Raw genomic sequence first — 12479 nt, 5'->3', positions numbered from 1 at the left:
TAGAATTATTTTCTGTTTTCATCGCCGCACCCACCATATTCATTATTATTGTGGGCTAGCTAGCTAACATTTACTGGGAGGTAACGCTAATGTTGGCTCTGAATCTGGACAGCAGGTGTAACGTTAGCGTTATTTAAATAACAGATAGCAGCCAGCTACGAGAAAGCGTCGCTGTTGTCTTAAATTGCTAGGAAGCTCATTTGAAATCATATTTACGGATATTGCTTATGCTGACTTGCTCTCTGATTTGTACTACATCTTTACCAGCCTGTAGCCCAGCAAGTTAATTAGTTAGCCTGGTAACGTTAACGTACGCTAACGTTAGTCATCATGACAGGTGAGAAGATACGCACCATGCGAAAGGACCACAACAAATCAAACAAAAATGACGAAATAATGGAAACCTACGATGAGACCTCAAACGGGACTATCCCTAACGGTACCAGTAACCATTTCAAATCCAACAAGGCTTTTCAGAAATCAGCCAAAACCTCAGTACTGCAGCAGCAACAGCAGCTCAATGCCAACAACATTAACGGCAATTCATCCTCAATTGGCACCATTGTCAATGACAACAACAAGAATTCAATAATCCTGACAAGTGAGGACTTGGAGTTCCCTGTTCACGAGTGCGTGTTCAAGGCAGATGTGCGTCGGCTCTCCTCTCTCATCAGGACCCATAGCATCTCCCAGAAAGATGTACATGGTAAGCTTTCTTCTATTGCAGTTTGATTTTTAAGTAATTTGTTAAAATGCATTACGTAGCAGGTACCTCTGATCACATGTGGAATTATTCATTCAAATATGAATATTTATATGTACTCAGGGGATCATCTAACATGCCTCTCTTTCAGGGAACACACCTCTTCACCTGGCTGTGATGCTGGGCCACAAAGGTAAAGCTGATAGAGTAATAAAATGTTTTGAACTGGTTTTTAATCATAACAGCCTATTGTCATACAGGATTAACCAAAATGAACAAAAAGCTTCTCAGAAGGTAATCTACCATTCTCAGTTTGAGCCCAGGAAAATACACAAAATCTGCTGTTCTCCCATGGCCTTGCATCTGTCATAATGAGTCTTTACTGAAAGAGTATTTGGCGTCCTCATTAAAGGCCCTTTTTAAAGCACGTCAGTTCTCCTTCCTTTTTTGGAGTAGCCTCCAAACTCCTGCTGCACTCAGCATGTCTTATCTGACCTCTGCAGTGTTGTGATAACATACTGTCGGTATAACACAGTAGTTACGCTTAGAGAAATTCACGTAGATTACTGATTGCATGCAGTGCAGCTAATTTATAAGGACAGCGATACTTGGTTTTGCAGTGCAGAATAGTCAAGTCAGTTATATTTATATTGCCCAAAATCACAAATTTGCCTCATGGGGCTTCTAATCTGTACAACATCCGACACCCTCTATCCTTAGACACTTAATTCCAACACCGAACAACACCATAAAGCAAAAACTAGCAGGGAAAAGAGGTGAGAAATAGAAATACAACAGAGCAGGGATCCCTCTTCCAGTACAGAAGTAGTAGTTGCTGGTACTATTGTTGATGCTGACCTCAATGAATGATCTGAATGTACTGAAAAATATGCATAATGAGTGTTAAGTTTGTCATTACATAAAGATCAGTAGTCTGTTTAAACATGGACATCTTTTATCTAGGCTCTGTTACAAAGTTAATATTAAAATCTTAACATTTACCTTTTGTATTTGGCATGGCAGCTCAAAACAACATGAACAACAACAGAATGAAATGTGGTGACAATACACAGAATTGACAACAATGTAGACATAATCACATTTGTCTCTGATCATTTTTTGTGTTTTTCTTTCAGAATGTGCCCTCCTACTGCTGGCCCATAACGCTCCTGTAAAGATAAAGAATGCGCAGGGATGGAGCCCTCTAGCAGAAGCCATCAGCTACGGCGACAGGCAAATGAGTAAGTTATCAACACTGCTCTGAAATGATGTCTGCTGTCCTGGAGTTTTCATATTTGGATGTTTTTATGGTAATCTCAATGGCGTATCTGCAATCATACACTAATTGTTATAAATCTACAGACCCATCAGACAGGCAGCGCTCACGTTAAATGTTATAATGGCTTCATGATGTTAGCTTTAGTCAGTCGTTCTGACATCTGGAATAGCTTTCTGTATGAATGCTGATATTGTAGCAGTATTAGTAAATGTCAGCTCGATAGTTGTAGTGTGTTCAGGAAGTATCGTATTTGGTTGCATTGCTCTGCTTTTTTGTGTTGCCAACTGAATGATATAATATATTTTCAGAATGAAAAGGAAATGAAAATTTAAATTTTTCTCATAGTTAATAAAATACAATACAAAATCTCAATGTAAATTCAGTCTAGTCCGTGCTTTGCAGAAACATTTCCTGGCAGTGTGTACAGTTTTGTGTACAGTCTTTTCTGACACCTCTAGTCTGTACACGCTCAGCATCTCTGAATTTTTCACATTCTTCACAGAGTTTCTGCTGTCATAATCAGTTGTATTGCCCACAGTTGAAATCCAGTCAAGTTGCAAAGAACATCTCAAGATGGCAGAAGAAAGAATTTTAGTAAAACCCTCAACTGTACTGCTTCCATATTATGGTTAACAATGTGTACATCATTAACAAATTGTAATTTCATCAACTTTGTTTTTTACAAATTGTGGTAAAAGATAAAGGGGGCTAGATACTGTTGCAGGTCATGGCACACGTGTGAGTGTTTGAAGTACCTTTTTATGAGTCATTTAATTGTTTAAAGACGGCAACTGCTATCCGGTCGGTCCAGCTAAAAAGCTAAAGGTGGGGATTTTTACTGAGCACTCGTCATCCAGGATGGCTGGAACACAGCCTGAACGATGGCTTAGTGTTAGCTGAGCTTACAGCCGGGTCACTCCCCTGCTTAATAATGCTACTGCTTTTAGATCTGACATCCAGTGAAAAAGAGTCAAATGACATGTGAAAGGCACCAGCTAATGCCTTTGGGATGAATTCACTGTCCCTTTTTTTATGTGTGGTGTTCATTTCTAAAGATAAAAGAAAAGATAAAGGCCAGGCTGAGTGTCTATTAAAGGGACTGTATACTAAATAGTTTATCTCTGTTTTTGTGATAAACCTGAGCTCACAAAATTCTCTTATTGCTATTTGGCTGTATCCAAGCTAAATTATCAGCATTCTCTTCTTATACAGAGGTTGTGAGGCCCACTAGTTTGAGAAAGGACCCTCAACCTTGTTAGTATGCATCTCGACTCTCCGTGCCTGCTGTGGCTTGGGACTGGGACCAAGAGTTTCGCTTTGAGAAGGTCACATCATTCTCAAGGGTGAAGGGGAGGCAGAGAGGGGGCTGGGTACATTCACACCAACAGCAAGGGCATGCAAAGAAAGCCATGGCATGGGGTATTTAGGTTTAGATCTCAGGTTTAATAACACGCAGCAACACACAGCTGGCTATCACTTAGTGAGATGGACAAATAGATAATAATGGGTGCTTAGTATCAAATGCGTGGGTTACAGCTTTTTATGAAACACTGCAGTCTTGTCATCAGTCATCACCTTTCGCTTTTACACGTGTGCACATTGCGTCAGCAGCTCGCTCACTGGTTGTCTGTGTGTGCAATGACGAGCTGCCCTAGTGCAGCAAGAGCCTCGTCAGCGCTTCTCTCCTCAGTCACGTCCATTCTTAGTCCATTGTTCCCCCCAGGTCAAGATAACCAGGATACATCTGAGATATCTTGATTTGTTGTGGTCTGTCTGGTATTATTAAGTGGTTGCTGGTCAGAGAATGAGAGAGCTGCATTTTACAAGACAGTGAGTTGTATCAGCTGATCCAATCACTGCTACTGATGCATATGATAAATGATACTTCAGTACAGGAATTAGTTGTGGCTGAGTAGTGATGCTTCCGTGTGTTTATGTGTAACAGTAGCACCATATTAAAATCTGAGCACTTTACTAGACCTGCAACATTTAGTCGATTAATCGATTAGTTGATCGGCAAAAAAATAATTTGCAACTATTTTGATAACCGATTAATTAGTTTGGGTTTTTTTTTTTACATTTACATTACATTCTCTGGTACCAGCTTCTCCAATGTGAGGATTTGCTGCTTTTCTTTGTTTTATATCATTGGTAACTGAATATTTTGGGGGTTTTTGGACTGTTGGTCGGACAAAACAAGATATTTGATGATGTCACCTAGGATTTTTCAATATTTTCTGACATTTTATGGACATAGATAATGAAAATAATTGTTGGTTGCAGCCCTACACATAACTGTATATCTCACAAACACTAGTGCAGCAGACGGTTAGACGGGTAGATTGTAACTGGAAGGTCTGTGGTTCAATGCCGTGGATGGGCAGAAAAAAAACCTGGCTGGGAGCTATATGAATAACACATTTCTCCATCATTAATGTACTGAGAATATGGATTGGGGATTTTCAAGGCTGTTACCAGTATTTCAGAGTTCAAAATATGATGAAAATGTATATTCAATATATCCAATATGCATTTCTACACATAAATACATCACATAAACAGACCTCTTTGGTATTTTAGAATCCTTATGATCAAGATGTGAGCGGGTCAATTGAAAGTTGACTAATAAACTTCTCTCTGGTGGACAAACTATGTAATGGAGACACTTTATAAATGAGCTCAAACTAATCTTTGGCATTTATGTATTCCAGTTTTTGTTACTTATCTGCCGACAGTTACGTGGATACAATATATAAGTTAATAAGTTGTGTTCCGTTTTTAGAGTGGCTGTACTCAAAGGTGATGTAAGAAATTAGACCTCATACTGTAAGACTTTGGATGTACTAGGCATCGTCCAGGTGCACATTTGTGTAACTTGTAACTAAGTTTTTTCTTTCTCATCCTTGTTTCCTCAGTCACAGCAATACTGCGGAAGTTAAAGCAGCAATCCAGGGAGAGTGTGGAGGATAAGAGGCCAAAATTACTTAAAGCTCTCAGGGAGGTGAGGATTACACTGGCTTGACTTCCACAGATGTTGCTGCCACACCAAACTCGAGTTTGCAATTGCCGTCGTTCTGCATCACTGAACTTTGACTCCATTGTATTTTCAAAATCTCTGCAGGCTTTGATTTGCATAAGTGACTATGGCTTGTCCTTGAGGATGCATATTCATTGCTGAAATGCATAATGTGAAGTCTTCACTGTACTTTTCTTCTGACCATGAAGTTATAATATATCAGTTGAATCCTTTAGTTAGACATGTTTTTATCTTTTCTGTAGCTTGGTGACTTTTATCTGGAGCTGCATTGGGACTTTCAGAGCTGGGGTGAGTTTTCATATTTCACACAAAGTAGTTTATATGTTGTATTCTCAAGCATTACAACATGATTATTAACAAGACCAGCTTTAATTTGAAATCACTTTGCTCTGAGTTCTTTAAGGTTGCTGGATGGTTTGATTGTTGCTTTACTTAATGATTTTATTAAAGATAAATCAGTGTTTTTCTTCTGTTGTCAATGGAAAAAAAACCTAGTGTATGAAATACTTGTTCATCAGCCACAGTTGAATTTATTTACGCTCTTTTCTGTATTTTAGTGCCTTTGCTGTCTCGGATGCTGCCATCTGATGCTTGTAAAATCTACAAGCAGGGAATTAATATCAGGTAAAACGTCAAATACTAGATTAAGGCTGTTGCCGTATCGAAGCAAGAATCTAATTCACTGAGTGTTTAAAGCAGCAAATGGTCGATATCCAGGTCGAGCACTTCTTTTAGATCTAAAAAGTAGGACGTAACAATCTTCACACACTCCCTCTTCTCTCTCTTGATTTAGACTTGACACCACTCTCATAGACTTCACTGATATGAAGTGTCAGCGCGGCGATCTTAGCTTCATTTTCAATGGCGAGGCTACACCCTCCCAGTCCTTTGTGGTTCTGGACAATGAAGCAAAAGTGTACCAAAGAATACACCACGAGGTGAGTGAGTGGTATGACCAGACCTCTGTTTCACATTGTGTCATCAGCTGTTTTGATATGAATAGCAATGCCTAACTATCATTGTCTTGCCCCAAGGAGTCAGAGATGGAGACTGAAGAAGAGGTGGATATTCTGATGAGCAGTGACGTCTACTCTGCAACTCTGTCCACCAAGTCAATCTCTTTCTCTCGTAGTCAGATTGGCTGGCTGTTCCGAGAGGATAAAACAGTAAGCTTTATGGGACAAACCATTACTAAAACGTTGCAGAACTTACTGTTTGCACATTGCTTTACACATTCAACACCATAAAAAGAGAATGTCAACATTAAAAAAAGTTTTAAATATTTACATTAGCTCTTTTATGTGTGTGTGTGTGTGTGTGTGTGTGTGTGTGTGTGTGTGTGTGTGATGTATGAAAATATAAACTGAGGCATAGTAAAAATTTATAATGAAGGCAAACATTGGGAAACATTGAAAAGGGGTTAAATATCAAAACATTACATTTTTTAAGTCAGCAAGTCTTAAGTTCACAGGCATTTGATTGTTTAATCAGTCATAGTCCGTTAAGTTAAGTTAATACAGCCACACTCACAGCATGTTAACCTCTGCAAATCCATGTGTCCCAAACAAAAATGGTTGTTTATATCAGTGGTTCTCAACTATTTTAGCCATGAGCCCTTAAAATGGATAATTGTTTACTTGCGAACCCTCATCACACGTAGCATATGACACTGAGGTATGAGCAGTGTGAGAGTAAGTAGTGCCAGTGTGATTTTTCCCTTTCAGATTGTTTCTTTGAATAATTTTTACAAACGTCCAGTTTTTTACAAGAAACAATCAAAGATTAGAGAAAGGATAGGAAAAAAATACTTTTGTGTATGTTTTGTCTTTCCTGTCCTGTAAATCATCTCATAACCCCTCAGTTCTCTCTCTCCCTGGGTGGGGACCACTGGTTTCGAGTTCCCTAATGCAAATAAATTATCCATCATATTTCTCAATACTGCCTTCGCAGCACAGTCTGAGTGTTTTTGATGTTTGAAATGTTTTTGTTGCACCATGAATCTGAAAGACCTGTGTCTACCTGATTGCTCTGTTCAGTGGTTTTATAAACTAAACAGAGATTGTATTTCTAAGGAAATGAGAGCGTAAGGAAAGTTACATTTTTGTTTCCTGAAAAGTGAGTCCTACTCTCAGGCTGCACCTTGTCACATTTTAAGAAATCAGTAGTACTATTGGAAATCTCAACCTATGATGAAACACCAACATCTGCTGGTTTTCTGCACAGGAGAGGGTTGGAAACTTCCTGGCTGACTTCTATGCTGTGAACGGTCTAATGCTTGAGTCACGTAAACGGCGAGAACACCTAAGTGAGGAGGACATCTTGAGGAACAAAGCCATAATGGAGAGCTTGAGTAAAGGAGGCAGCATCAGTGAACAAAATTTTGAGGTGAGAGAGAAAGATTACTGATAGTAATGGTACCCTGAGGACTGTGAGTATGCCACTGACTGATATTTACTTGTCCCCAGCCTGTGAGAAGGCTGTCTCTCACAGCTCCAGCGCCCAACACAATTTCTTGGGAAGAGTACATCACTGCAGAGCATGGAAAGTAAGCATCTCGTATTTTCTACGATTTCATCAGTCTTTGTCATAAGTAGAGATTTAATCAGGGCAGTTACAAGAAAATCTGTATAAATGCTGAGTTTGAAATCCATGATGTTTCACATGAATATAAAAAGCAATGTCTTTGTGTATGTCTGTGTCTCTTCCCACCTTAAGGCCACCTCATCTTGGGAGAGAGCTTGTGTGTAAGGAAAGCAAGAAGAACTTCAAAGCTACTGTAGCCATGAGCCAGGATTTCCCTCTAGGCATCGAGTCGTAAGTACATCCATTCCTCCTTAGATCTATTTACAAAGCTTTCTGCACAGATTGATCCTGGGTGAATACACTTGGATACACTTGGGATTTGAGAAAAGGGTGGAATAGAGATGAAATAATTCAGATCAGATAACTGGGCTAGGTAAGGGCTTGGGACTGATTGTGTGCCACTGATGAGAAGATTGCAAATCAACTGCTCCACCATGTGACAACAAAATGTCAGTGTTCTGCATTATTTTTTCTAGGTCGCAGTGTTAGCTGTGCTTTGGCTGTTTGAAAGAAAAAAATGACTTCACATATGCCTTACTTCATGCACCTGAAAGCTTGTGGCATTTGTTTCAGGTTAAATTTGTAAATATAGATGTTAGAGCCTGACCTATACAGGGTTCTTAAGGCTGATGTAGCTAAATGATATTTTAAAGTTTGAAAAAAAATAATTGCCTGATATTGTTTTCTTCTTCTTTGACACTTTTTTACTGCAATTTCTTTTGATACTGATATATCTGCTATAAGCTAATATTGGCCAATATATCTACCTGATCAATTTATCGGTCTCGCTGAAGAAGATAAACTGTATCTTTGCCCGCTGCTGGTTTCCATTTGCAAAAGCTTTCTCTTTGTCTGCTGATGGAAGTAGAATTGTCAAAATACGAATGGATGAAGTGGAAATCACGACACTACTTTAAGCTTTAATGACCATTGATTGCCTTAAGAAGAAAGAGTGTGATTGCTGTACATTTTACTGTTTTGGTAATGCAAGAAACATTAAAATTTACTGCATTTTTTTATTTTATGCAGCCAAGAATGGTGTGAATTTGTCTTAAGAACTCATGATCATGTAAGGGAGATTTCATAGAGAACAAATAATATCTGAGAAAAGAATTAAAGAGGAATTTTACAGGATAAAGGCATGTTACCCTGAGTGGATGAGGAGGTAGGATTCAAACAGGATGTGGTTTGGTTTTAGCCTGTGATGGGTTACAGTCAGTGCTGTAAAATATTACTGGGACATAATGTAGTAAATTGCTTTATCTCCTCTACTGAACAAACCTTAATGGAGCCAGCAGTAAACCCCCACCCTTTTTATAATAGCTAATGGTTTTTTAATGTGATTATTTTCCCCCTTCACATTCTGTGCTTTGTAATGTTAAAAATATGTTATACTTACTACTCTTAAAATGTCCAATTTAAAGTCATTCATCACCAACAAGAGACCAATGAATGTAGAGAAATTATTTTGTTTTGCAGCGGATCATATTATCTCAAATCTTACTGTAGCCCACTAGTTTTCATTCTAACCATTTATTTAGAGAATCTTTTACAACTGGCATGTAGAGAGACTGTAATTTACTACTTGGTGTGAAAGAAATTCAGTGTTTGTCTAGACCCCCAGGACTAGGATTGAAAACATCTGTCAAAGCTGATATATCAGGATACAAATGATACATTTATTCCAGTGGCAATCATGGTCCCCAGAGGATGTATCCTAATGACTTTGGTGATCCCCTGACTTTTCATGTAGCACAACCAGCAGGTCAAAGTTTTCACTTATCCTGTGAAATATCTACCAGATGATTTGGCACAAAATTCACATTTGTGGTTTTGAGTGAAATATCTCAACAAACATTAATGATTTGGTACAGACATTCATGTCCCCCTCAGGATGAATCATAATCACTTTGCTGATCCTTTTCTTCTAGCACCACCATCAGGTCATTGTAAGTTGTCCAGTACTTTGGTTTATGACCAAATACCTGGAAAAACTGACATATGTCAGCAAACTAGCAAATTAGCAAATGTTGTGCGCATCTTAGCATGTTGACATTAGCATTTAGCTCAAAACACCACTGTGCCTAAGTACAGACACACAGAGCTGCTAGCATGGCTCAAGACTGTTCTGACTTCCATCCATCCATCCATCCATTTTCTACCGCTTGGTCCCCGTTAGGGGGTCGCGGGTGACTGGAGCCTATCCCAGTGACTTCGGGCCTTAGGCAGGGCACACCCTGGACAGTGGCCAACTCGTCGCAGGGCGAACACAGACACAGACAAGGACAGACAACCATTCACTCACACATTCATTCAATACGGGCAATTTAGAGTTATCAATTAACCTACACATGCATGTCTTTGGACGGTGGGAGGAAGCCGGAGAACCCGGAGAGAACCCACGGTAACACGGGGAGGACATGCAGACTCCACCCAGAGAGATTGTGTGATGTTGGTCCGGTCCGGGAATCGAACCCACGAACCCACGATCTCCTTATTGGGAGGCAGGAGCTGTAGCCGCTCTGCCACCGTGCACCCCCTGTTCTGACTTTTCTCTACTAATTTCTTTTTTATTGTAAAACACTAAAATCCATTCAAATGAAATAATCTAAGAAGGGGACATAACTCTTTGGTTGAACTACTTGTAACTCTTAGACATACACAAACTGGGACAAGGGATTGGAAGTAGACATGGTTTCTCCCTAATGGGTCACAAGCCAAAAAGGTTGGAAACCACTATTTTATTCCATGCTTTTTTCATACATGTTTATTGTCCTGTTAAAATGGTGAAACAGGTTGAAACCTGTACCAAGATTCTTTATTCACTCAAGATCTCAAATTGCAGTTTGACTTAATCTCCTTTTTGTTCTTGCTCAGATTTCTGGAGGTTGTCTGTACCTAATGGGAAATGTTGGCGAAGAAAAGACTGTGAAAGAAAACTACTGACTCATTTTCCTCTGCCTGCAGGTTACTCAACGTGTTGGAGGTCATAGCCCCATTCAAGCACTTCAACAAACTCCGGGAGTTTGTTCAGATGAAACTTCCGCCTGGGTTTCCAGTCAAACTAGGTATGTGTGTCAACCTACCACTGTGTTCCTGTGAGTGGGTGAGCTTGAGGGGAACGATCACAAAATAACACGTTTTCTTATGTTGTTTTCTCCCTCGCAGACATCCCCGTCTTCCCCACGATCACAGCAACTGTCACCTTTCAGGAATTCCGCTACGACGAATTTGAAGAGTCTATTTTCTGCATCCCTACTGAATACAAAGAAGATCCCAGTCGCTTCCCAGACCTTTGACCTGTAAACACGTGACACAAACAGGAAGTGACCAGCGAGCTAATATGTTTGAGAGGTGGGAAACAAAAATGAGGAATCCTGTATTGTTTTATTCCTATAAATAATAGCTGTTTTGAAAAAAGGGAACTGGTCTTATTGATCGGTTATTGCTCATTTTGCTGATGGATCCAAAGCAAATCAATGCAAACAGGTGTTACAGAGGGCCATCTCACATAGATGCATATCGGCAGTCGTTTTTGTGAAATGAGTGATAGCTTTCATTGTACTCGCTGTTCACCACCTGAGCAGGTAAATCCACTGCTCTGTGCTGCTGTTCTCTCCTGTGAAAGCTGTCAGAAGACACAACCTGGACACTTAATCGTCACTGTTTTAATATCTTCTCTATCTCCTCCTCTCCAAGGACTGATAATTGAATTCTCATTCTTGAAACTGCACTGACACCGTCATCTGTAAATAATTCACATCTCATCTGTAATTCATAACAACAAGATTCACAAATATAGCTATATCCTCAAACTGAGCTTAATATTAATTTATAAATGATGTACTATATATACATATAAATATTCTCAAAGGAGGAACACTGTGTAGCAATACATTTCCAGTACTTAAGAATGTTTTTAACCAGCTGGGAGAAGGTTTAGCATAAAAACACAGTTTGACATCCAAGCCTTTTCCCCTGTGCAGGATGCAATCTCCTGTGTTTTCAGGTCCGCTCATGTTACCTCTTGGCTGTCTCCATGTTTGTCGTGATAGTATGGATTCTGTGCTCGGTGTGAGTGAATAATTGTACTGTATCAAGAGTTGTTGTATGTACGTTTGTGTGTGGGAGAACCCAGATGGGATATCAGGTAAACTGTTCTTAGTTTAATACTGCACTGATATTAAGTATATTTAAGGCATGCTATGGCTGTGTTGGCCTACTGGATCACATGCATCTTTAAGATATATTCTGAGCATTTGTTACATTACTTGCAGATTTATTGTTATTTAGATTAAGGAAAAACTGAAAATTGGAACACTAACACTTTGAAACACCTTTTAGTGCTTATAAAATGTCTCCTTGATTGTATTCTGCACAGTTTACCTTTTTTATTCATTTTTTTTTTCTTCCACATCCAAGGAGAGTGAACTAAGCTGTGAAGGTGATATTGCTGGATATCCCAAAACTGTCCAGATGGGAAATAATCTGATCCATTAAATTGTCTTGGGCTTCAGCTAATATGTACTGCAACCATACCTACTTCACATCCCTTTAAATAAAGCACCAGCATCATGTTTCAACTGACTTTGTACAAGTCTATAGTATAATATATGAGGCTTCCAAATAGGGGTGGGCGATATTAATTTGTCAGCTGTTACATATTTTGCTATTCCGGGTTATCTATCACTTTAATATATTTGTGGGCAATATAGGATTTTTCAGGTATATTTGCTAGGTTAGCCAAAAACAGACATTTGTGTCTGGTTTAAGGTCTGCAACTAAGGATTATTTTCATTTCCGATTAATCTGCCAATTATTTTCTTTGTCTATAACATGTCAAAATAGTGAACAATGCCCATCAGTTTTCCACAGCC

The 12479-nt window shown here is 39.2% G+C and overlaps 1 protein-coding gene across 1 annotated transcript; it reads left to right on the top strand.

Moving 5' to 3' along the window:
* The first annotated feature begins 239 nt into the window (after positions 1 to 239).
* Positions 240 to 12189, top strand: LOC122887385 (ankyrin repeat domain-containing protein 13C-like). The gene is made up of 13 exons (XM_044220556.1): positions 240 to 706; positions 855 to 896; positions 1840 to 1944; positions 4898 to 4983; positions 5262 to 5307; positions 5577 to 5643; positions 5813 to 5957; positions 6054 to 6185; positions 7243 to 7404; positions 7485 to 7564; positions 7735 to 7833; positions 10570 to 10670; positions 10771 to 12189. Exons 1-13 carry the CDS (start codon positions 331 to 333, stop codon positions 10899 to 10901), a joined length of 1572 nt encoding a protein of 523 aa, XP_044076491.1. The 5' UTR covers positions 240 to 330; the 3' UTR covers positions 10902 to 12189.
* The last annotated feature ends 290 nt before the right edge of the window (positions 12190 to 12479 follow it).

Source organism: Siniperca chuatsi, linkage group LG13 (genome assembly GCF_020085105.1).
Source record: "Siniperca chuatsi isolate FFG_IHB_CAS linkage group LG13, ASM2008510v1, whole genome shotgun sequence".
Classification (NCBI taxonomy): domain Eukaryota; kingdom Metazoa; phylum Chordata; class Actinopteri; order Centrarchiformes; family Sinipercidae; genus Siniperca; species Siniperca chuatsi.
The sequence above is the reverse complement of the archived record's forward strand: the minus strand, read 5'-3'. Positions and strand labels throughout refer to the sequence as shown.